The 26,601-nt window shown below is 37.5% G+C and overlaps 1 protein-coding gene and 1 pseudogene across 1 annotated transcript in view; one reads left to right on the top strand and one right to left on the bottom strand.

Moving 5' to 3' along the window:
• The window catches only part of LVRN (laeverin), a 77,164-nt gene that overhangs the window by 15,120 nt on the left and 35,443 nt on the right, over positions 1-26,601 (top strand). The window contains exons 2-6 of the mRNA XM_008014194.3: positions 15,334-15,476; positions 16,616-16,755; positions 19,859-19,985; positions 24,145-24,299; positions 25,780-25,893. Coding sequence (XP_008012385.3) covers positions 15,334-15,476; positions 16,616-16,755; positions 19,859-19,985; positions 24,145-24,299; positions 25,780-25,893 — 679 coding nt within the window. The remainder of the gene's footprint in view (positions 1-15,333; positions 15,477-16,615; positions 16,756-19,858; positions 19,986-24,144; positions 24,300-25,779; positions 25,894-26,601) is intronic.
• Positions 6,504-10,879, bottom strand: LOC119628070 (probable ATP-dependent RNA helicase DDX43 pseudogene; annotated as a pseudogene).

Raw genomic sequence — 26,601 nt, 5'->3', positions numbered from 1 at the left:
CATGTTGAATTTTTCTCACACTTTTTCTGCATAAATTGATATAATCATGTGATTTTTTTTCTTCTTAAGCCTGTTAATATAGGTATTATATTGATTAATTTTTGAAAATATTGAGACGGCCTTAGTTCTCCAGCCTTTTTTTTTTTTTTTTTCCAGAGATGGGATCTCACTCTGTCACCCAGGCTGGAGTACAGGAGCATGATCATAGCTCACTGCAGCCTCAAACTCTCAGGCCCAAGTGATCCTCTTGTCTCAGCCTCCTGACTAGCTAGAAGGACAGGTGCCAATCTGGTCCCCCACCCTTTTTTTTTTTTTTTTTTTTTGAGACTGAGTCTCCCTCTGTCACCCAGGCTGGAGTGCAGTGGCCCAGTCTCAGCTCACTGCAAGCTCCGCCTCCCAGGTTCACACCATTCTTCTGCCTCAGCCTCCCGTGTAGCTGGGACTACAGGGGCCGGCCACCGCACCTGGCTAAGTTTTTGTATTTTTAGTAGAGACGGGGTTTCACCGTGTTAGCCAGGATGGTCTCGATCTCCTGATCTCGTGATCTGCCCTTCTCGGCCTCCCAAAGTGCTGGGATTACAGGCGTGAGCCACCGTGCCCTGCCCTCCCCCCCACCCTTTTTGATAAGAGCACTTGCTATATAGTAGAGGAGAGTGGACAGTCCTTCTAATGCAGGGAGGAAGGTGGGGGAAGACAGAGAAAAGAACAAATGGAGAAGGCAAGAGTCTACTTTCTCCCCTCCTCCTTCTGACAAGGTATAACCCTCAGACAAATTTTTCTACAAAAGTAATTTTTCAGTAAGTATTCCCAGGAAAAATCAGCTGGAGAATGGGCAAGCGTGACTGAGAAACGAAGGAGGCCAACCTGGGATATGCAGTTAAACAAAATCCCATGGAGGAAAGTTCTATAGAGTGTGACTGGTTATCCAAGATGTGACTTCAAAAGGAATTACAACCAGGCTCAGAGACCTGGCCATTCAAGCAGTAGCCCAGATGAGGGCCCCATCATCAATGGAAAGCACTAAGCCTTGACTATTATGAAGGAATGGTTCACAAGTCACACCATCTGATGAATTCAAAGTCTTCTCCTTTCAAGAGGCCTCTTTCTTTCCCCTTTCTCAATATAGCCTTTGTGTACAGGAGGAAGTGTCTTAGTTCTCATGTCTTAAGGAAATAAGAGAGCCCTGGTTTATCCTGTTTTGGGGTTCACTGAGCTTCTTGTATCTGCGAATTTAAGGTTTTCTTCACATTTGGAAAAACTTTCAACCATTTTAAATTTTTTTTCCTGTTTCATACTTTTTTTCTCCTCTTATTCTGGGACTTCGATGACCTGTTAGGCTGCCTGACATTACAGGCACGTCCTGAGGTTCTTTTCATTGTTTTTTAGTATGTTTTCTCTGCGTGTTTGATTTTGGATAGTTCCCATTGTTCTGTCTTCAATTTCATTAATTATTTTCATCTGCAGTGTTTAGTTTGCTTTTAGTCTCATCCAGTGAAATTGTCATTTGAGATATTGTAATTTTTGGCCTGGTATGGTGGCTCACGCCTGTAATCCCAGCACTTTGGGAGGCTGAGGCAGGTGGATCATGAGGTCAGGAGATCGAGGCCTGGCTAACACAGTGAAACCCCGTCTCTACTAAAAATAAGACAAAAAATTAGCCAGGTGTGGTGGCATTTACCTGTAGTCCCAGCTACTCAGGAGAATGAGGCAGGAGAATCACTTGAACTTGGGAGGCGGAGATTGCAGTGAACTGAGATCATGCCACTGCACTCCAGCCTGGGCAACAGAGCGAGACTCCATCTCAAAAAAAAAAAAAAAAAAAGATACTGCAATTTTTATCTTTAACATTTCTACATTCTTATATCTTTCATACCGTCTTTCATACCATTATCCTTGAGCATATTAGACATATTTATAATAGCTGTTTTAATGTTCTTAGCTGCTAAGTTTAGCATCTCTGTCATTTTTTGTTTTGTTTCTATTGACTTCTTTTTCCTGGGTTATCATGCACATTTTCTTGCTGCTTTGTATTTCTAGTGATTTTTAAAACAGCTTTATTAAAGTATAACTGACATACAATATATTGCACATATTTAAAGTGTAAAACTTGGTAAGTTTTGGCATATATATACGTATGTGGTGGTGAAACCACCACTACAATCAACATTAATAAACATATTCATCATGTCCAAAAGTTTCTTCTGCTCTTTATAATCTCTTCTTTCTACATCACTGTAACCTTCTTATCTTCAGGCAACTATGGATCTGCTTTCTGTAGATTAATTTGCATTTTGTAGTGTTTTATATGAATAGAATCATACAATATGTACTCCCATGTCTAACTTCTTTCGTTCAGCAGAATTACTTTGAAATACGTTTTTTTTTTTTCTTTTAGACAGAGTCTTGCTCTGTCGCCAGGATGGAGTACAGTGGCACAATCTCAGCTCACTGCAACCTCTGCCACATGGGTTCAAGTGATTCCCCTGCCTCAGCCTCCCAAGTAGCTGGGATTACAGGTGCACACCACCACACCTGGCTAATTTTTTTTTTTTTTTTTTGTATTTCAGTAGAGATGGGGTTTCACCATGTTGGCCAAGATGACCTCGATCTTCTGACCTTGTGATCCACTTGCCTTGGCCTCCCAAAGGGCTGGGGTTACAGGAGTGAGCCACCACGCCCATCTGAAGTACATTCTTTTTGTGTGTGCCAGTTCTTTTGTATTACTGATAGCATTTCATTGTATTGATATAACACAATTTGTTTATCCAACAAATTACCAAGACATTTTGGTTGTTTTCAGTTTTGAGCTGTTTACAAATAAAGCTTCCAGGAATACTCATATACAAGTCTTTTTATGGATTCATTTTTCTTGAGTAAATACCTAAGAGTGGAGTGGTTAAATCATATGAATATTTAGTTTTTTAAGAAAATGCAAAACTGTTTTCCAAGAAATTTGGTCATTTAAAATTTTTATCAACATATGGGAGAATTCTAGTTGTTCCAAATCCTTATCAGCACTTGGTATTGCCAGATTTTTTCATTTTAGCCATTCTAATAGGTGTATAGTGTTCTTTATTATGGTTTTAATTTATATTTTCCTAATGACTAAAAATGTTGTGCATCACTTCCTGTAACTATTTGTCATCCATGTATTTTAGCAAAATGTCTGATAAAATCTTCAGTCCATTTTTCTCTTGCACTGTTTATTTTCTTACTGTTGAATTTAGAGAGGATCTTTTCTCAAATTCATGATTTGCAAATAATTTTTCAGTTGTGGATTGTCTTTGTATTTTTTTAATAGTGTCTTTCAAACAGCAGAAGTTTTACATTTTAATGAAGTTCAGTTTATCAATGTTTCCTTATATATATATCAGGCTTTTGGTGTTGTATCTATGAAAACATTGTCTATCCCAAGCTCATACACATTTTCTTCTATGCCTTCTTTCAGAAGTTTTATAGTTAGATGTATGATCCATTTTGAGTTAATTTTTGCATATGGTGTGAGGTATGGATTAAAGAGTTATTTGCATATGGGCATTGAACTGTACCACTGCCATTTGTTAAAAAGTCTATGCTATCTGTACTGAGTTGTGTCTGTACTTTTGTAAAAAAAAGTCAGTTTTTCATATATATGGTATATTTTTTGATTGTCTAGCCTGTTCTATTGATCTATTTGTGTATTTTTATGCCAATTCTGTATTGTCTTGATTACTGTAGCTTTATAATAAATCTTGAAACTAGATGTTATTCATCTACCAACTTTTTTCCAGTTATTTATGATATTCTAGGTCCTTTGCATTTCCATATTAATTTTAGAATTGTTAATATCTATTAAATAAAGAAAAAAAAAGCACCTGCTGGGATCTTGACTGAGATTATGTTGACTCTATAGAAAAATTTGAGGAGGATTCAAATGTTAAAAATATTGAATCTTCTAACCCATAAATATGGTATATCTCTCTGCTTATTTAGGTCTTCTTTACTCAGTTTTGAGCTGTTACAAATAAAGTTTCCAGGAATATTCATGAATAAGTCTTTTTATGAATTCAGTTGTAAATTCAAGTATTTTTATTAATTCAGATGAAAATTTGTATGAGCTTGGGATAGACAATGTTTTCATAGATACAACATCAAAAGCTTGATATATATAAGGAAACATTGATAAACTGAGCTTCATTAAAATGTAAATCTTCTGCTCTTTGAAAGACACTGTTAAAAGAATACAAAGATAAACTACAACTGAAAAATAGGTTCATAACTATTTTATGAATTTAGATTTTATATTTTTCACTGTATATATCTTGCACATATTTTGTCAGATTAATTCCTAGATATTTTATATTTTAAATATCTATTGTTAATGATATTTTTAAGAATTCCAATTTCTAATTGTTTGTTGCTAATTAATTTTTGCTTATTGATCTTGTATGCTACAACTTTGCTAAATCACTTCTTCATTTAGCATCTTTTTATTTTAAAAAAAGCTTTTAATTTTTCATTAAATTCTCTATGTATGTTGTCATACTGTCTTGAATAAAGACAGTTTTACTTCTATTTAGTTTTGATGCCTTTTATTTATTTTTCTTGCCTTATTTCAATGTCTAGAGCCTCTAATACAGTGTTGAATAGAAAAAGTAAGTAAAGATATTCTAGTCTCATTTCTTATTGTAGGGTGAAAGCATTCAGTCTTCCACCATTAATTATTAATTATGATTTTTCCTGTAAGGTTTTTTTTTTGGTAGATTCTTTTCATTAGGTTGAGAACATTTCCTTTTATTTATAATTTTCTGAGAGCTGTGATCAGGAATGGATGTCGTATTTTTTCAAATGTGTATTCTGCATCTTTTGAGATAATTATGTAGTTTTTATTACTTAATTTGTTAATGTGGTAAATTAATTTGATTTTCTAATGATAAACTAGCCTTCCATTTTTTTTTTTTTCAGTGTCTCACTTCTGGTACCTAGGCTGGAGTGCGGTGGTGCAATCACAGCTCACTGCAGCCTTGACTTCCAGGGCTCAGGTGATTCTCCTACCTCGACCTCCTGAGTAGCTGAGACTACAGGCACATGCTGCCATGCCTACCTAATTTTTTGTATTTTTAGTAGGGCTAGGGTTTTGCCATGTTGCCCTGGCTGGTCTCAAACTCCTGAGCTCAAGCAATCCATCTCCCTTGGCCTCCCAAAGTGTTGGAATTACAGGCATGAGCCACTGCACCCAGTCTACCTTGAATTCTTGAAATAAATTCCAGTTGTTCTTGATGCGTTAGCCTTTTTATATATTATTAGATTTGATTTGCTAAAATTTTGCTTAGAATTTTTGCTCTATGTTCATGAGACTTATTGACTTGTAGTTGTAGTTTTCTGGCAATGTATTTGTCCGATTTTGATGTCAAAGTAACACTGGCTTCAAATATTGCATTCAGAAGTACTCCCTTTTCCTTGATTTTCAGAAAGGATTTATATAAAATTGGTAATATTTCTTCCTTAACCATCTGATTGAATGTAACGCATGAGGCTACCTGGGCCTGGAAATTCTTTGTGGGATGGTCCTTAACTATAAGTTAAATTTATTTAATAGATACAGGGCTATTTAGGTTATCTATTTCTTCATTAGTATACTAAGGTAGTTTGTCTCTTTCTAGGGACTCATCCATTTAATCAAAGTTGCCAAATGTATAAGTACAAAATTGTTCAAAATATTTCCTTATTATTTTAAACATCTGTAAACTCTGTAGTGACATCACCTCTTTTATTCCTGATATTGGAAATTTGTGTCTTCTCTCTTTGGGAGCTGGAGCCCTTATCTAGTACCACTCTAACACTTACTAGTTGTCTAACCAGTTTCTTCAGTTTTCATAGGTTTCTTCTGCTTCTAATATTCAATAATTTTATTTGGTCTGCCTTGAGATTTATCTTTTTTCAGACTGGTAAATATGGACTTTTTATTATGGAAAATTCTTTAAACATATACAGAATATAATAAGCCCCCATTCATAACCCAGCTTTGGGAACACCTTTTTCAAAAATACTTCATATAGCATTTCTGTTGAGTTTGAAGTAGGAGGTAAAGTTTCCTGTTTTAACTCAGTCCACCATCATAGTAGAAAGTTCTTTGCTTTTAACACTTCATCTAGTCCCTTTCTAGACATTTCAGTTAGTCTTTTGATATACAAATATTTTAGACATACTTATAGAGTGCATTCATAGAAGAGAAATTGCCAGATCAAAAGGCCTATGTATTTGTAATTTATACATTACCAAGTTGTTCATAGGAGGTTATGCCAATCTATACACCTACCAACTCTAAAGATACATTCACTAGACTTTAGGTAGTAGTAAAAGAGTAACACCTAACAATTTATTATGTTAAAAACTCTTAGAGGTAATACCGATTGCAGTATAAACACTAATGAAGCCTAGTTTAAGAAAGCAGGCATTTGAAGGTATATGTGTTATTAAAGTTTTACATCTGGTAAGCTAGTAACACTTTTCAACAAAAGATCTTAATAAAACTTCTTGGGCCTTCCTTGAAGTCTTCCCATTTCCTTTTTAGTTGTTGATGTGCCTCGTGTCTCTCAGCCATTGATGCTAACTCCTTTGGAACACTCTGGTTTGCTGTTTCCAAAATATTAATCAATTGGGTGGCAACCCTCAAATCATTTCTAGTCACAGGTGTAATTGACACTCCAGTCCTTCCGGCTCTTCCTGTGCACCCTATTTAGTGTACATATTCTTCAGCGTTCCATGGAAAATTGTAATTATATATATCTGTAATATCATGGACATCAAGACCTCAGGAGTCTATGTCAGTAGCAATTAATGTTCACTTGACCTATTTTAAAATTCTCCAATGCTCTCTCCCAACCAATCTCTCTGTTCTCTATCACCATGCAGAGACTCTACTGATATATTTCCAAGTATTAGGTCACTTGATAAATGATCTGCAACTGCCTTTTGGGAAATGAAGACAATCACTTTGTCTCTGGGTGAAATACTGTCTAGAAAACTTTAGATATAAATTCATTTTTCTTCCTCTGTGGTGATCATTATATTTGCTTCACTAAACTTATGGCAACCAGATCCAGTGTACCAGCATAGACAAGCTTGGACTCTTTCAAATAAGATTGTATGAGTCAATGAACTGAATATGACCAACTTGCCTGGTCATAATATTCTGCCGATCTGGGTGCACGTCTAACAAAATCTTCATTATCTTGGGTTCAAACCCCATGTCCAGCATCTTGTCTGCTTCATCTAAAATCAAGTAGGTTATGCTTCGCAGGCTCACAAAGTTATTCATTTGCAGATCATTCAGTCTTTTGGGAGTTGCAATTATGATATCAACACCTTTCCTAAGGTCTTCTATTTCTTTGTCTCCATCTCCACCACCATATACACAAATACTTCTAAACTTTTATTGCATCACTCAGCTTCCACTTAAAGAGTTAGCTCCTGAGTAGGCATAAGGACTAACATGCAGGTCTATTCCTTTTTCCTCTATGTGTTGGAAGTCTAGATGAATATATCCAGGCATTAAATAGCATAATGTCTTTCTTGTCCTAGTTTGGGATACCACTCTCAGATCTTTTCCTTGCAGAGCAATTGGCTGTGTCTGTGACTGAATAGGTGTTGGTTTTTGAAAACCTGCCTTTTTAATGTTTTCCATAACTTCAGAATAACATTGAAAGGCATCATCAAATGTGCAAGTAGAATTGGGGATAGGACGTTTCTTATCATTTTTCAAGTCATCACACGCTATATTAAAATTTTCCTTCCTCCAGTTGTCTACTTGCACTTGGGACATTGAACTTCTTGTTGACTCTTTGTAAAAGGTTTTCTCAATTGGTGATAAATCAATTCTGCGTTCTGAATTGTAATTTGCTTTTTTAAAAAACACATTTATCTATTACTACTTTTGCTTTTGTTTGCATCGCCTTGCTGCCAAAAATGTTGACTAATGATTCCAGATGTCCTTTTATTATTTGGATTTTGATGTTTGTTGTGCTTTGGCTATCCTTTATTTTTGACCCACCATGACTGATCACTGCACCAACTAAGTCGTTCTTCAATGTGAAACAGAGCAGTGGCTCCCAGTGACTAACAGCTACAGCCTCCAGGGTTATAGAGGGGTCTCTTCGGTGCCACTTCTGCCACCCCTATATCCTTCACAACCTCTTTGATTCAGTTCCTCTGCCAACCTCCTCTCTGGTGCTCAGGATACTGTTGAGCTTCACCAGGTAGCAACAACCCAGGTAATGGCATTGGCTCCTACTTTTTGGTTAGATGACAGTAAGTGCATCTGACCAGCTCTGCACTACCTGACAGTGCTGTTGTAGGACTTGTGTCAAGATTTATCTATTTTACTAATCTTCTTGTAGAATCAGTTTTTGGCTTCATTGATTTTCTCTATTGATTTGCTGTTTTTTATTTCAACGATTTATATTTTGATCTTTATTATCCCCTTTCTTCTTACTTTGGCCTTTATTTTTACTTGTTCTATATTATGGTTGACACAAACTCATTACTTTAATACCCTTTTATTTCTCATATAGGCATTTAATATGATAAATTTCCCCCCTAACTATTGCTTTAATGCCATGCCACAAATGATGTTATGTTGTTTCTTTTTTTTTTTTTTTTTTTTTTTTTGGTAGTTCAGAATACTTTCTAATTTCCATTTTGATTTCATCTTTGACTCCTGGTGTTATTAGAACTGCATTATTTGCTTTCCAAATGTTTGAGTATTTTCTCATTTTTTATTGAATGCCTGACATTTAAACTTTTATGTTGTTGAATGCTGGGTTTGGTTATATTGCTTAGAGAATGCTGGCCCTTTTGTATAGTAACTGAAGTTACTTGGTGATCCTGTTGATCCTTGTTTGATTCTCTTGAGCCGTGTTTTTAAGCTCTTTGAGAATGACTCTAAAGAAGACTTTACTCTAGGGCTACTTTAGGTCACTACTCAGGCATCACCCATCTGGACTCCCTCTGTCGAATAATCTATATATTCTGAAGATTTCAATACTCTGGCTTGAGAAAATTCCACCAACTCCAAACAGTATGTGAACTCTGGGAAGTGTTCAGCTTACCCTTCCTTGGTACATATTCTTTCCCGAACAGCTTCTCTTTGCCTGACCTCATGATGATTAATATTTGACCAAAGATTTGAGGGGAATCCTATGCAGATTTCTGGAAGCCTTTCTCTGCAGAGTTACCTCTTCTCTTATACTCTACTCTGCAAATTCTAGCTGTCTAGGTGTCCCTGAACTCTAACGTCTGTCTCTTCAACTCAGTGAGACTACTGAATTGTTTCAATTTCTGTTTCCTGTGCTGCAGTTTAGAAACTGCTTCAAGGCAGAAAAACAGGGTAATTGGAGCCTTTGCCTTGTTTGTTTCTCTTCTCTTGAGGATCACAGTCCTGTGCTTCTGGTTATTTTATGTCTGAAATAGTTGTTTTATATATTTTGTCAGGTTTTAAAACTGTTTTCAGCAGAAGGCTGATTTGAGCCTATGTTACTCCCTTGTGGTGGCAAACAGAAGTCTCATTATCTTTAGATTTGGGAATGCTATTAATTATAAAGTTAATCTCTAGTCATCTTCATGACATCTTAGTTTAGTTTAGTTTTAGTATTATTACATTATATACTTCAAAGCAGGCAATGCATTGGAAAGGACCCCAGGCTTGGGAGCTAGAGCCTTGATTCTGGTACCACTGTGCACTTGCTGGTTGTCTAATCAGTTACATAAACTCGTGGGGAGTCAGTTTTCACATCTGTAAATTAAGATGGTGGGACTCTTTAAGGTCTCTTCACTTTTGAAATTTAGTAAGAGAATTCATATAATCCCATTTTTGTTCAAAGATTCCCAGAATACTTCTTGCATTTTTGAGTCTAGCATTCCCTTGATTAAAGAAAAGAAGGAACTGAAAGATATTTAAAGAAATGATAATAGAAAGATCAAGATCAAATAAGGAAAGCGTGAAATAGTTGGTGAAAATTAGGATATTTTGTGGTGCCAAATAAAGGTGAAAGCAGCATGATTAAAATCAATAAATTTGTGCAGGTATAGACAGAGCGAACAGAGAATAGAAAGACTTCCTTGCAGTTGCTGTTTATGCTAGGAAATCTGGCATGGTGATTAGGGTATGACATACAAGAGAGAAATATGAGCAGTATTAGGAAAAGAATTTGTAAGTCTCAAAACAAGGTTGGAGACCTCAAGTGCCAGACACATGATGCTGATGTCACAGAGGAAAATGTCATTTCATTATCCTATAAAAGTGTCAAACCCACATACTTCATGTGGCTGAGCAGTTCTCTCTGGGAGATGGTTTTGCACAGCAAAGATTCAGATCCTGTGTCTTTTGAAAATGGGTATAGCTAGCATATTGAAAAAGCACAGCTTATAGAATAGTAAAAACACAACTTTGTTTTTCTGTTGTCGTTTTACAGTGGGAAATTGAGTCCGTGGGGTAACTTTTCTGCTCTGCATGAGGACCCCAGCAGCCTATAAGTTCCTGCTTATTCTTAGGTGACAGGTGATCTACAGTAGCTAAGTCACAAATAAGTTAGATGTGAAAATTAGAAAATCTAGTCCTGTGTAATATTCAAACCTTCAAACTTAATTTACTGTTAAACCTCCTTCTCTCCCACCTCCATTTTCTCCCATTCTCCACTCCCTACTCTTGGGCTGGTTTTTAGGATGGAAGTCTGCAGTAAGGTAGAGGGTGGTAGTCCTTCTTCTTTTCTTTACCTCACATTTCTACTGTTCTTTGCCTGTCTTGATAGCTGCTATTTTGATTCCATGGGGGTCCATGGGGCTGGGGTGACAGGGAGAGGTGATGCATAGGACTTCTTACTTGAGCTGGCACTGTTGTCATTTTTTCTCATTCTGGTCTTACAGATGAATTTTCCTGGATTATTCATTGTTTTTCCTCTTTTTTCCTACAATTTCCTTGACTCAGCAACTTCTCATTTTTCTTTGTTCTGATAGTCATCATGACTTCTTCCTTAGCCCATAGACACCGAGCAGCATATCTCAGAGCTCCTCCAGACTCCTCCAGGTGGCTCTATTGGACTAACCCAAGACAGTCCCCATACTGGCTCACTTTGTGTGGTAGGGGACACAGCTCTTGCAAGGAACACTCATGCATCCCTGGCCTGAGACTGGCATGAGTCCCAGGGCAGCAGTACTCCAAAGAAGTCAGCCATTCTCATGCCTTTTAGATCCCCACCTGGTAGGAGTTAGACCTTGGCCATACTGTCAACTTCATCTTTCTCAAAAGTAAGTTGGCCTTCTAAGCCTCTCAGCCTGAGGAAACACTTTCACTGTTCTCTGAGGGATTCTCTCCTCCAAGCCCAGTTAGAAGGTTGCCCCTCCTCCCAACTCCCTGAGAGCATAGAAAGCTTGGCAAAATAATGCTTACCCCTCCCATCCATCAAGAGATATCTTCTATGATCTCTTTTGTCTCCATTCTCTGACCCGTCTTCTGTGGCGCTCATGTAGCTGAGAAGCCCAACAGGCAAACCCAGGTTCTCAAGGCCATTTATTTTGAAAATCTTCATAACATCTTTTGGCACCTTTCTGTGGAATTTTACATCTCTTATGTTTTGTTGCCTGGTGAAAACTTCAGTTTTCAGATTCTATTACACAAGCAATAAACGAACATGATTCATAAGCCAACCCCTGAACCACATGGATGTGGTTCACTGGATGTTACACAGTCCAGTAAGTGTAACATCTGGCTCTACTAAACATTTTGATTTCTGAGCATGTTATTGTGTAAAAAAAACTGTGTGGGAGGACAACTTTCCTAAGAGTTTTATTTAACACTTGTCCAACTATGCTATTCAGCACCTGTTAACTGGAGCTGTAGGCATACAAAGTTCATAAAATAATTTGGAATGAAATAGCTTACTGAATAGATGTAGTAGATTTTTTTAATGTGGTAGTAGATTTATTCTCCAAGGGTGTCATGTGGTTCTTGACTACAAAGAAACCAGTGAGTCCATGATCCACTTCCAGCACGAGAAAACAGTGAGTCCATGATTCTCTTTCTAGACAAGAGGGCAGTAAATTTGCTCTGCAATACTGACCCACAAGGAGACAAATTCTCCAAAATTAACTCCCTCACCAGCTGACCATTCTAAACACAGACTTAATGGACACCATAATAGCATGTTTCAGTGAGATTTGAAGGGAGGAGAGGCTGGTGGATGGTTCTATTTTCTGAGGTCAAAATATCTTTAGAGGGTTGCTTGAGTCCAAAGCACAGAGAAAAGGGAAGGAAACACCACTGTGAGGTTCCCAGAGGTGGCATAATTAGATCATATGTGCTGCTGGTTAGACCTGACTTCTGCAGTTAAGGTTGAGAGCCGGAGACTGTGTGTTGTAGGGATTTTCCCCTAACTTTTTGTTTGTTTGCATAAAACTAGGGAGGGAAATAGTTGAATTAAATTTGAGAGACTTTATTTTACTTATTTGGAGACCTGAATCATGGAATTGGAAGATGCTTGCTTGATGTTTGATTTGCTAAAGTGGTGACTCTTTAAACTAGCATCTCCACCTGCTTTTACGCTCCAGGTTCACTTTTGGAATCTGTAAAATAAAGTTTCCCACTTCCTTAAAGAGTCTAATTTTCTCTCCGCTCCCCACCTTGCAGCCTTTTTGAGATTCATAAGCTTTGTGAGGTCATGGCAGCTGAGAACGTATGATCAAGCTTTACCTCCTATAGTTTCTGTTACAAAGACAATAGGCATTTGTTGGCTTTTAAAAAATACATGAGCATATATTTTTTAATATGCCACCAGTTGTACGAAATATCCTATAATTTCAGAGGGCTCAAAGACCTCCTGAAGGCCATGCATGAACCTGGAAGGGGGTTGTTTCTCCCAACTTTAGATGACTCATGGGCTCTTTTTCCATCTTGCTGGATATCTTAATCTCCCTTAGAATCACAGTTTTAGGGTTCTGAGTGGCCTTAGAGATCATCTACATTTTATAGAAAATTTAAGTGGTATATTAAGCAACTTTCCCAAAGTTACACAACAGCCTTTACAGATTCCAAGCAAGAACCCAGGTGGCTGAATTTCCTGTTCATGCCTGTCCTTTCCACTATATTGTCAATGGCTTGAATTTTCTCTACTTTGTCCCATCCCCTTAAAGACAGTAACTAAAACCATAAAACAAATGCCGGTAAAACAAACTCTGCCAAAGTACTCTATATTCTTTTGCATATGCTGATATCATTCTGCTTTTATTTTATATTAGTTCTTGGCTAAACAGATACTTATACAATTGCTGTGAACCCAGATTTCTGTCAACTCATACAGAAGAAAAAGATACATAACCTCTCATTTCTAGCAGTTTCAAATTTACTGGGGAGACAAATATGACTCATGTTTAACCTGTGGTCAGCTGTAGCCCCTAGAACATTTTTTTTCAATTTTTAAATTTCTGTAGGTATAATAGTAGTTATATATATGTGTGGGGGTACATGAGATACTTCGATGTAGGCATGGAATGCATAATATTCACATTATGGAGAATGGGGTATCCATCCCCTCAAGCATTTATCCTTTATGTGACAAACTAATTATACTCTAGTTAATTTTAAAAGTACAATTAAATTATTTTGACTATAGTCACCCTGTTGTGCTATTAAATACTAGTTATTATTCATTCTTTCTGTTTTTCTTTTGGTACCCATTAACCATTCCCACCTCCCCTAACCCTGGGACATTTAAAGATGCATCTGAAACTAGTGATTTCCGAACCTCCATTCCATCCTGTAACTTATCCCTCTTTGAATTCTTCTATAGTTCATCTGTATCAAGAATGATTTATGAGATTGGAAGGGATATAGGAGAATTCAAAGGGGATTTATTGGTAAATTTAATTACCAATATTTTAAAAGCTCAAACAGCAGTACAAGGTAAATAGGGTCATTATTTTCTAGGTGGAGAAACTGGGACTTAACAAGATTATGTACTGTCCAGGATTTCTCAGTTGGTAGTAGATGGAGTGGAGTACGGTCTTGCAGTGAAAGTAGCTGATGTCAGAGCCCACAGGGCTCCGTGCAGTCTATGCAAGTAAGCATGTAATGATGTGGGCAACAGCAAATAAGCCAAACAGGCCTTACTATAAATTATTATTTTTGTCAATACAATGAGGTTATGACACTTCAAAATAGCTGACTGAGAGGTGTTTGCATGTGCCAACTGTCCTGGGTGTCCTTCCTAAAGCTGTGTGAATTTTTATGCGAGCAGCAGTCTTATGATGGTGAAGGAGGGATCACAAGGGTAAGTAATGGATGGCATACACTCTTGAGATATCTTTGTTGAATTCACCTTTTATTTATTCAAGAATTGGGCCTGATGCAAAAACAAATGTATCAGAGACTTTAAGTCTCAGGACCTTAGTTGAAAAAGGAATTTAGCATCCACAGTTGTCATCTAAAGACAGGTTCCCAGGTAAGCAAGTCTTCACAAATGGGATAATGAGACTGCAGGGTTTGTGTGTGTGTGTGTGTGTGTGTGTGTTTGTTTGTTTTGAGAAGGAAGTTGTTTGCTGGGACCTATGCTGTCATCAGACTCAGGCAGTGGTAGCAGAGGGTATACCTGACATATTCTTGTCTGCTCAGGGTATTCTTGTCCCTAAGTTTTTCGCTGTGAGTCACCAGTATGTGGTGGGATTATGTCACTCTTTGTATTTTGTGTGGTGGGATAATGTCACTCTTTGCATTTTGCCATGGAGATAGAGGAACAATCAGTAGGGGTTTGATACATTTACCCATATATAATTGAAAGTTGTTTTGTTCAATCAGTATGTACTCATATTGTTTACTCCCAAGGGTGTCCAAAATGAAACTTTTTGTAAGATTTTAGCTAGAAAGAAGAGGAGGCATGTGAGAAAAAGAAAAAAATGTAGACATTCTTCCACTGACTTTTACTTTAGTGGAAGATGAAGGCAATGGACCATTCTCAAAGTACTCCTAGCTTTATAAAGACCTGGTTCTCAAAAGACTGGTGTTGCATATTTGCTATATTTGTTTCTATTCTGTTTGTAGAAGGTTTTAAACGTTTACGACGTAATAAAGCAAATACTATTTTGTGGTTGAAAAGTAAAGAGTGTGCTTGTATTTAGGTCTTAGGAGAATTCTAAGGTGCCATGATAATTGGAGTGTGTTAGTGTGATGGGGTGGGCAGTGAGGAAGATGAGAGGAAATTTCCTCTAACACACCAGTCTAATTTACAAACCATCATCTCAACATTTTTTTTTATTCCACTGGGTTGAGATAAAAATAAATAAAAATTTCCCCAAAATGTATTTCAGGGCCCTGTTAGCATCCCAGCTGGAACCAACATTTGCCAGGTATGTTTTCCCTTGTTTTGATGAGCCAGCTCTGAAGGCAACTTTTAATATTACAATTATTCATCATCCAAGTTATGTGGCCCTTTCCAACATGCCAAAGCTAGGTAAGTAATGCTTTCTGTCTATATCTAGCTGTCTATCTATATAAGTTTTATAATCACATTTACACCAGTAGCTTTTCCAGGCAGTGTATTATGGTGTGTTACAATTACGGTCTACTATAATTAGGTAGAGCAGTCACCTGGGGTATGTGTCGGCATCCACATCTTAGAGATGGTAAACCCTGATTCCTTTCGTATTAGAAGCTGCGGATTTTATACTGTTCTTATATATAGGCAGTCTGTCTGCCGCTTAGTTTGGGCTTCAACTGTTGATCATTAGTGATAACAAGCTGGTGGGCTTAGACTGAATCTGGGGCACAGCTGTGTTTCATTTGGCTCATGTGCCTTTTTTTCTTTTTGTTAAATCAGTTTCCAACTTTAAAATATCCAGAGATTTTACATAAAAATTTAAATGTGAAAACTTAGAAGTTCTAACAACACTGGACCTACAGCTCTTACGTGGCAGTGATCAGTTACATTTGAGAAGAGGCTTTAAGTCTCAGGACCTTAGTTGAAAGGGAATTTAGCATCCACAATTGTCATCTAAAGGCAGGTTCCCAGGTCGACAAGTCTTGCTGTCTCCAGCAGGAGGTTGGCTGCCTCCTGCAGCCTCTTCTCAGATGATCCTCACCACTCCCTATTAGCGTACACCAACCCATTTCACTTCAGGTGCCTGGCCCTTGTAGGCATTTGAGTTTGTGATTTCAGCTTTAAATGCCCCAGATTGCTTCCACTAAAGTCTTAGTTGAAACCTGAGAGTAGTAGAATTGCACCTTGTTGACCTACCATGGGGCCTGGGCAGCTCTAGATTAAGTGTTGTGAGAAATTGGCTGGACTAGAAAACAATAGAATTAGGTGGGAGAGAAAGGAGGCAGATTGGGGACTAAGGTTATAGTGCTCATGGATTTGGCCCTCAATCAAGCCCATATTATTCAAAATGCTGATTCAGGCCCAAGATGCTGTTCTGAGATTTTCCTAATGTCGTTTTGGATAGCTTAGGAGTAGGTGGAGAAATCTGAACTGCTAGACTATGAGGAATAGCTGGAAAGGAGTAGCTGGGTGACAATTGACTTGACAAATTATTTCAAAGATATGTTATTGCTTAGATTTGCTGTGATTTGAACTAAAATAAATTTCTCTAGGTCAGTCTGTAAAAGAAGATGTGAATGGAAGCAAATGGACTGTTACTACCTTTTCCACTACGCCCCACATGCCAACTTACTTAGTTGCATTTGTTATATGCGACTATGACCATGTCAACAGAACAGAAAGGGGCAAGGAGGTGAGTGAGGAAGATTCTGTAGGTAAGGAAGAGTGTACTGGCTGCAGATTATTCATCTATTCTTTTCTGCATCCAGTGGTTATGCCTGCATATCCCAAATCGATTCCTAGTTCTCTCTCCCAAGCCCTGTAAAAGTTCTTAGTGTGGCTTTGCAGAATGGGACATAACATTTCCTATTGCCATTCTTTGGATAGGTTTTCATGGAAAGACTCCATATTAAACCCACTCCTCAAGGCAAGGTCTGTGCCCCCTCTTCCCAGTGTGTTTCTACTTTTGCAGAAGACAGGAGAGAATGGGGAGCACTGCTGCACTGGCACCTTGATGTTTGGGTTTAGTGTGTGATGTGTACTTAGCCCAGGGTTAATGGAGTCTTGAAGCTTGGGTGATATTCAAAACAGTTAGCAACCAGCGTGGCCAGGCATCAACCAGTCAAAACAGACACCAGCCAAGAACAACTGCTGTGGCTGAAATGGTGCATGCAGGTTAAAATATTATCCCTGTTGTTCTGTGAAAGGGCCATATAACAAAACGACCCCCAAATGCAGAAGGAGCTGAGAGACTGAGGAAGGAGGCAGACAAATCTAGTTTGTTGGTTTGGGATGTTTTATTAGGGGAACTTAAAGACAGAAGCAGGTCTTGGCTGGCTGCAAGACAAGTAGATCTTTGCTCTGCAATTCCCCAGACCCAGGGCTTATATCTTCGGGGAAAAGCATACATGCTCTGGAAGAAATGTGTAGTTGGCCACATCACAGCCTATGATTTCCAGAACAACAAGGGTGGTTTTGAAGGAAACTTACTATGAATAGGTGTTTCTACATAATGAGTTAACATGTTAAGTAGACATTTAGAGGCACTCTTAGGCTTAAGTTTAGTCAGAAGTTACATAGTGGATTAGCATTTAAAATAAAGTCGCGCTTGTCCCCATACCTATCCAGAAGCTGAACTGCCATATTCTTCAGTTCTGGAGCATGCAACGCTGTTTCTGAGTTGTGTAAAGTTGGCACTCTGTCCTGAAACAGCTGGTTTTCACCCAATTACCCCCTTTATAATAATCCTTTAGGAAAATATGGAGGTTATACTGGCAGTGCCTTATATACTGGTTCACTCCCTATCACAGTGGGCCTTAGGCCCAGTTCTTTCTAGACACATAGACTTCATCGAACTGAGAAAAATCAGGCCCTGTAGCTCGCTAACATACTCTCCTGGGCCTGAGATCTTCCAGGTTTGCACCGTTGACATGTGGAGAAAAGGAAGCTGTGGGTGAGCTAAGTCCCTCATCAGGGGAGAATCACTCAAAGCTATTCCTCCTTTACAACTCCTAACCTAGTGATGAATTAATAATATTGTGTTGGCTGAGCAATTCCCAAAGCTCCTCCTAACTTAATGAATTAATAATACTGTGTTAGATGCAAATGACAGCTTGTTATCTTCCTAAGCTGTTGGCTCCAGTTTGATTTTCCTATTGAATAATTACTAGTAGATCCTTGTCATCTACAGATATAACACTGGCCAAGTTAAACGTGCATGGCTCATATTGTTAAATCTGCTCAGGCATGATTTGGAAGCATGTGCTTTGAGTTTGGCAAGGAAGAATGGGCCCCATGGCTCCCATAGGTAATGACAGACCAAAGGTGATTCCTCGGCTTCCATTATCTCAAGTGCCTTGTTGTGGTAAGAGCTGCCACACAGTCAGCGATTCTTGTAGAGGGCTGATATCTATTTATCGGTGAAAGATCACCCCGGAAAGGATGCCAGCTGCCATAGAAGCAACAAGGAAATGCAGCATGCCTAAGAAAGTCATGTTCTTAGCCAGCACACTGAAGTTTGGCATGAGTCTATCAGTGGAATGTGAACATTTGGCTACAGCTCAGCTTTACAAAGTTAATGAGTCCGTTACACACTCTGCAGAGGAACAAAAATAAAAAACACTTGGAATAGAGTCCAACCCGTTTACAAATTTCTCATTAAGTAACAGATAAAGATTTCATGAAATGGAAAGTGTGGTTCATGTGTGGCATGAGGATAAACATAAGAAACATGTAAGTAGTTCAGAATTTACATAATTCTAGAAATACTTTTAAGCAGAAATAAAAACACAGTAAGACGAATATGTTCTTGGAGGGCACAAATCTATAAATACTGTGATTCTTTCGTTTCCTTAGCATTTTCTCTAACGTTTCGCAGAGCGTTCTTTCTTAAATTAACTGCATTCACAACAGGATGAATATTTTAATTATCTCACTTGGTAACTTTCATTCCAAGATCTTTAAGTTTTATGCATGTTCTTTAACATTAATGCTGGCAATTCTATTAAGAATTGCTTACCTTTTGTTTTTGTAGAGTTTACAATACTTTCAATTTACAGTAAAAATTAATGTTAAAACAATAGGATATTACTCACTAAAATCACACAAATAAGCTCCAATTACCCAAACAATAGAGTGGTCACACAAAACGGACAAAACATGGCAGAGATTTCCTTTTCCTTGCTAAAGTGGAAGTGTCATTTTGCAATAGAATAACAAAAGAATTATAATTTACTTGCTTCAACAGCTTTAAAATTATGAGACATTTGATGAACTTTTTTAAATTAGGAGAATTAACCTTATTTCAGATTTTGAAAGTAAAGTAGGACTATTAATGTTGTAACTGCCAAACCATTTTAAATTTGCATGATTTAAATATGCTTAATATGTACCATACTATATAACCTCCACTCACAGTGCAATTCTGTTTTGGATCATTAGTAATATATCCTAAAATGGGAAGCAAGGGCCTAAAGTGCACAAAATGCCTATAGAATCTACACTTACTGTAGGGATAGATGGTGGTACGACACATTCCAAGGGTTGTTTTATGATTCCAGATTGAACATGCTATTGTCAAAGATTGAAATACGCTTTCGGGGGAATCACTGTTCATAACTTAGTGAACAGCCTTCAGGGGTTTTCTCAGGACATGTAGGCATGCAAGCATTTTATTGTGTAGCTTCTTCTGAAAAGGTAAGACTTTGACTCAGCAGCAGGGAATTGGAGCAAGCAGACTACCTCTTTACAAAATCACTACTGGTTTTCCTAATCACTGCTTAACTGTTTTGATTTAGATACGTATCTGGGCCCGGAAAGATGCCATTGCAAATGGAAGTGTAGACTTTGCTTTGAACATCACAGGTCCCACCTTCTCTTTTCTGGAGGATTTGTTTAATATCAGTTACTCTCTTCCAAAAGCAGGTGAGGTAATCTTTTCCTTTCAGTGCATTTGGTTTCCTGTTATTTGGGCCCTTGGTTGAGGCCTCAAGATACACAGACAAACCCATAAGGATCCACTGTCACCATTTAGCTGCTGTTTTGGACTTAGCCTCCTGACCTATGTCTTATACCTTCGGAAACACACAGAGGCCCACCGGTTCTTTCTCTGTACAGAGCCATGTGCTCAGCAGCTGCTGGGGAGCTCTCAGACTTTTTAGGTCTCTCCCGGCTACTCAGTGGAAGCCTCCCATCCTCTAGACCCTGCTTTCTCTTTCGTGTTCAGGCCTTTTCTCTCATACTGCAAGTTTGCAATGCTGTGTCTGGATCACTTTAGCTAGTGGGCTTTCAGAAGTTACTTCAGTTCCCTTTACTAAGTTGTGCTTTTTAAAATATCCATTAGCTGTGAATCACTAAATTCGGACTTAGTGGTCCCAACTGTGAATTTTCATTGTATAAAATTGGAATGATATGTGAATATAATATGATCCTTAAGAAAATACGTAAATATTTAACCTTTCATAGATCTATGTGGTATGTCCTTAAAATTGTATGAGTCACTCAGCTCAGAAAGTTGTTCAATGTTTTTTCTCTCTAAATTGAAAGTATCATGTAAATGTATTTTGTTCCTCTGACGCGTTAGTTGAAGACTTGAAAAAAGTATGCTCTGCCTATACTGGCAGATAGTGGAAGAAGGTGGGGAGTAAATATTTGGGAGCTTGAGCCTTCTGAACCCCAGGAAGTCAGGGTCTCTGCAGCTTGAGCATTCTGGCTAAGGAGGAATGGGGAATGAAGAGATGGAAACCACCCTTGGCCCATACAGAAATCCTGGAGGTAGCACCTATAATTCAGGGATTTGGATGCAGCAGGAGCTCAGGCACGGAGACTAAGCTCCTGGCATTTCTGGGGCTTGAGGCTCCCAAAATGCCCCTTGTCTTGGCAAGAAAAGTTATATTTGTATTTATTTAGATGAGAAGTCCAGAGTCATCCTTGACACCCTGTTCCCTTGAAGCACACCCTCGATCTAATTAGTCGCCTTATCATCCCCTACATCCATCCATCCATCCTTTCACTTCTTACTGTCCCCTTGGTTCTCCCTAGTTTTCATCATCATCTCCACCACAGCTGTACTCTCATAGCTTCTCCATATTCCCTCCAAGCCATCCTTCATATGAAACCAGAAGGATCTTTCCAGAGAAAATCTGATCATGTTACTGTTCTCTTTAAAACCTCTGTGTGACCTCCCATTGCCCTGAGGGTTAAGTCCGAAGTCAGTACCATGTCTTTCTAAAGGTGCTTCTCTTACCAACCTCTCAGGGCTTTTGGCAGTTCCTGAGTGGGAAGGATGCTCTAGCACTGTCTCTGCTCACTCCTATGTGTTCACCTTCCTCTTGTCTCCACCAGGCTCTTACACATGCTGTTTGCACATCCTGAAATGCCTTCTATCCACTGCTTAATTCAATTCTGTTTCTCAACTCAGTGCCTCCTCGTCCAGGAAGCCTTCCCTGACTTCTTTTCTCACACTTCCACAGCATCCTGCATATTCCTCCATTTGAACTCTTGACCAATTGTATTTTAATTATCTCTCTCATTAGATCTTGGAGTTAGGATCTGAAGGGTCTTTTTCTTTGTGTCTCTAGAACCCATGGCAGTCAGGTGGTCAACCGCAAACTTTTTGGGGGATGGAGGAAATAAATATATGCGATTAGTTCAGTAATTCCACTTAAATTCTGACCAGATTATTAATTCCTTGACATCAGGGATACATTTGATACTTTCTTTGTAACCTTCATAGCATCTCAACTGATGTTACCCTATGAGCGCTCATAGGAGTCACTCAATCAAAACCTTATTTTTATTGATAGGTGATTAAAATAAAGAGTTCCTCTATTACTGGGTTTTTAGGAGAAAGATAATGTTTCTTAATTGCTTTAACTCTTTGCTGAGTCACAAACAAAACAAAACAAATGCCTCCCCTACCAGTATTTCCCGCATATGCCATACCCTTACCGTCAGTGAGTTGGGTGAAAAACAATTTGTTTTATTTCTTCTGTGTTGTTCTTTTAGCTTATTTTCTTGTAGCTTGCTCAGTGAATTCTAAACTTTAGAATCTAAGATTATATGAATGGTGTTCAGGTATCCCTTATATAGAACAGTATTTTTTCTCATGTTACTATCATTTTAATTCACTCTCAAGTCAAAAGTTGGACTGAATATCAAAATATTATAGTGACTGATAGAGCTAGGTGTTTGGGTTATTATTGTGCCATTTGACACTTTACCTGTAGGCTATGTGCCAAATTTCCTATACCTACACATATTAATTATTAGACTCCTATGTATTTTAAAGATAAATCATTTTAATTTTTGATTTTTGATGATTAATGATGACCATTTTAAATAAGATTTTTGGCTGTTTGAAGTATTTCTTTGGTGCATTGTTCACGTTTGGTTTTTTCTCTGTTTTCTCAGAGTTCTTTAAATATTAAAAAGTTATCTAATTGTTTGTGGTATATGCTTTAAGTATTTTTCCCTATATTATTCTTTGCCTTTCAAATTTGTTTATAGTGTATTTTGGTGAACTAAAATATTTATTTTTATTTATTCATTTTTTGAGACGGCATCTGACTCTTTCACCCAGCCTGGTGTGCAGTGGCGCAATCTCCCCTCACTGACACCTCCGTCCCCCAAGTTCAAGTGATTCTCCTGTCTCGGCCTCCCCAGTAGCTGGGATTACGGGTGCACACCACCATGCCCAGCTAATTTTTCTATTTTTAGTAGAGACAGGGTTTCACCATGTTGGCCAGGCTGGTCTTGAACTCCTGATCTCAAGTGATCCACCCGCCTAGCCCTCCCAAAGTGCTGAGATTATGCGCATGAGCCACCATGCCTGGCTAAAGTATTTAATATAAATAGACTATTTTTAGAGCAGTGTTAGGTTGACAGGAAGATTGTGTAAAAAAAAGATAATTCCCATATATTCTTTCTTTCCTTCCATCTCCCTCCTTTCTCCTGTTGTCAACATCTTGCATTAGTATGGTACACTTGCTACAATATTGAAACATTATTATTAACTAACCTCCCTAGTTTATCTTACGGTTCAGTTTTTGCATTGTACAGCAGTATGGGTTTTGGCAAGTGTATAATGACCAGTATCAACAATTGCAGTATCATACAGAATAGTTTCACTGCCGTAAAAATCCCCTGTGCTCCATCGATTTATCTTCCCCTGCTTCCCCCGAATCCCTGACAACCACCAATCTTTTTATTATCTTTATAGTTTTGCCTATTCCCGAATGTCATATAGTTGGAATTGCATAGTATGTAGCTTTCCCAGACCAGCTTCTTTCACTTAGCAACATGCACTTAAAATTTCCCATATCTTTTCCTAGCATGATCCATCATTTCTCATCACTGAATAATACTCTGTTGTATTGATGTACTGCAGTTTGTTTATCTATTAGCCTATTTAAGGGCATCTTGGTTGCTTCCAACTTTTAGCAATTATGAATAAAGCTTCTATAGACATTTGTGTGCAGGTTTTTGGGTGGGCATAAGATTTCAGGTCATTTGGGTTAATTCCAAGGAATGTAATTGTCAGATCTTATGGTCAACGTATAGTGACTGTACCATTTTGCATCCCCACAAGCAATGAATGAGAGTCCCTGTTGCTCCACATCCTCATCCGCATTTGGTGTTGCCAGTGTTTTGGATTTTAGCCATTCTAGTAGGTGTGTGGTAGTATCTCATTGTTTTAATTTAAAATTCTCTAATGACAATTGATGTTGAGCATCTTTTCATATGTGTATTTGCCATTTATATATCTTCTTTAGTGAGGTGTATTTTCAGATCTTTTGCCCATTTTGTAGTTGGGTTGTTTGTTTCCTTACTGCTGAGTTATAAGCATTCTTTGTATATTTGAATACAAGCCTTTATCAAGAATATTTTATTTTAACATAGTCAAAATAATTTATTTGCTGGCTTTTGTCTTTGGTATTAGTCTTTAAAAAGCTTTCTCTGCCTTCAGGTTATAAATATTCTCTTGTATTTTTTGGCAATTTTATGATTTCATTTTGAGATATTTAAAAAATCCCATTTTTTGGAAAATATTATTTTATATTCTCCTCCATTTAAATCCACTTAGATATAATTGCCTTGCCTAGTTTTGACAACCATGCAATGGAAAACTGGGGACTAATGATATTTGATGAATCAGTATTGTTGTTGGAACCAAAAGATCAACTGACAGAAAAAAAGATTCTGATCTCCTACATTGTCTCCCACGAGATTGGACACCAGGCATGTGGTAAAATGTTCTTTCTATTTCACGTGAAGTTATTTTCCAGGTGCGCTACCAAAATAGCATAAAAACCTCAATAAGACCCTGCCATCTTTTAAAATACCATATTTTAAAGAGAAAAACATCGCAAAGTATGACAGTGAGTAAAAATGGGGAAGACTCAGATTCAGGGTGGATTTGAACTACTGGTAACAGATCATAGGAAGGAGACGGTACAGTTCGTCTGAGGGCTGGGTATTTACATCCAACAATTAACTTTGCTCCACAAAGTCCTCTTCAGGAAAAGTAAGCCATGCAGACACAGGAGTATTTTATTTTCATTTCAGCTAAACTAAGGGTTATTCAAAAGGATCACCGAAAGCTATGCACATTTCATCAGCAGATTGTTATAAATTTCTAGTTGTTGTTGCTGTTGTTGGAGAGAGGTTAAATGGATGCAGGTAATACATTAGCAAGGTGGCAATAATTAACCCTTGAGCTGCATTCCCAATGGTTGTGTAAATGACAATCCATTTAATCAGATCTATTTGCTTTTGCATTGGGATTTTAGAAGTTTAGCTGTTTAATTTGATGAAGATTTTCTTATCTGCATTTCAGTGTCTGCTCCATTAATACAAATCTGTTAAGAAAGAAATAATCTCAACGATGTTATCTTAGTAATGTGGCTCCATAAGAAGTTTTGGAAAAGAGCAGTTTACTAGGATTGACTAATACCCTGGTGCACAGTAAAACACACACATTCACAAGTTTTATTAAATCACCCAAAGTGTCATTTTTTATGATAGCCTAAGTGACACATTGTTTTGCAGTACAGGCTATTAGTAATTATAGCTGTTATAAGAATTTGGTTAAATACCAGACCTCGGGTTTGTTAGTTTGGAAATCATTGTTTTTCTTTCCTAATCCTGTTCATCATCTATTTGGCACTGGTTTTTTTTTTTTTTTTTTTCTGTTCAGTTCAAACAGAAAATAATTACAGCTGAACTATATTGCAGAACATATGATTACTTGAGTGATTTGTACATGGCACAGATCAAATTATCAAGTTCTTAAAATATAAACAACTGCTTAAAGTAAAAACCAGTTGCAGCCTATTTAGAGTATAAGGTACTAGAATTAGTAGGTGGCAAGTCAGCATTCAGGGCTTCTGTTTTATGGAACTAAAAACAACTTTTGGGCCAAGTGGACAGTTTAAGAAATGCTATTCTAACTGACCTTATGTTTAAACATCGCAGTTTTAAAACAAAAATTGCTTTTAATCACTGAACATGGAATATTTCTGAGAAATGCATGACTAATATCTCCTTATGTGAAAACAACAACTTGTTTTTTTGCTGTCCTGTCTTCAAGTTTTGTTATTGATGGCAAATAAATTTTAATTATGTCTTTTGACCTTACATTTACTTAACATGCAATTACAATGAATATAACTTAAAAATTAAATTTAAGAAAGCTCTTTTTTCTTCTTATTTCCAAAAGTGGTTTGGAAACTTGGTTACCATGAATTGGTGGAACAACATCTGGCTCAAGGAGGGTTTTGCATCTTATTTTGAGTTTGAAGTAATTAACTACTTTAATCCTAAACTCCCAAGAGTAAGTATGTTTATTAAGTTTATTTAACATTTTTTCTCCTAATTATAGAAGTAATGTATATTAATTCTTGAAAATGTATAAAATACAGGAAAATACAAGAAATAATAAATTACCTATGATACCAAAAATAATTTGTGTTATTGTTTTGATATATTTTTTTTAATTCTAGGCTTTTTATCTATTGTAAATGTTTTTGAAAGTGGGAATTACATAAAATTTTATATTGCTTTTTTTACTTCATATTCTCCTTCATATTTCTACCTATTCGTATTTCCACTTCATAATCCTGAGCATTTCTACAAATTATTAGATCTTTTTAAAAAAGATTTTAAATGACTGCCTAAGATTATTTTCACTTATTCCTACTACATATATTTCTTATTCCTACTATATGGACTATATATGTATATAGTCTAGGTCTTGCTCTGTCACCTAGGCTGGAGACAGGGTCTTGCTGTCACCCAAGCTGGAGTGTGGTGGCGTGATCTTGACTCACTGCAATCTCGACTTCCTGGGCTCAAGCAGTTCTCCCACCTCAGCCTTCCGAATAGCTAGGACTACAGGCGTGTGCCACGATGCCCAGATAATTTTTGTATTTTTTTGTAGAGATGGGGTTTCGCCATGTTGCCCACACTGGTCTCAAACCCTGGACTCAAAGGTCCACCAGCCTCGGCCTCCCAAGTACTGGGATTACAGGCGTGAGCTACC

This window comes from Chlorocebus sabaeus, chromosome 23, assembly GCF_047675955.1.
Source record: "Chlorocebus sabaeus isolate Y175 chromosome 23, mChlSab1.0.hap1, whole genome shotgun sequence".
In the NCBI taxonomy this organism is placed as follows: Eukaryota; Metazoa; Chordata; class Mammalia; order Primates; family Cercopithecidae; genus Chlorocebus; species Chlorocebus sabaeus.
This window is presented reverse-complemented; position numbering and strand designations above follow the sequence as displayed.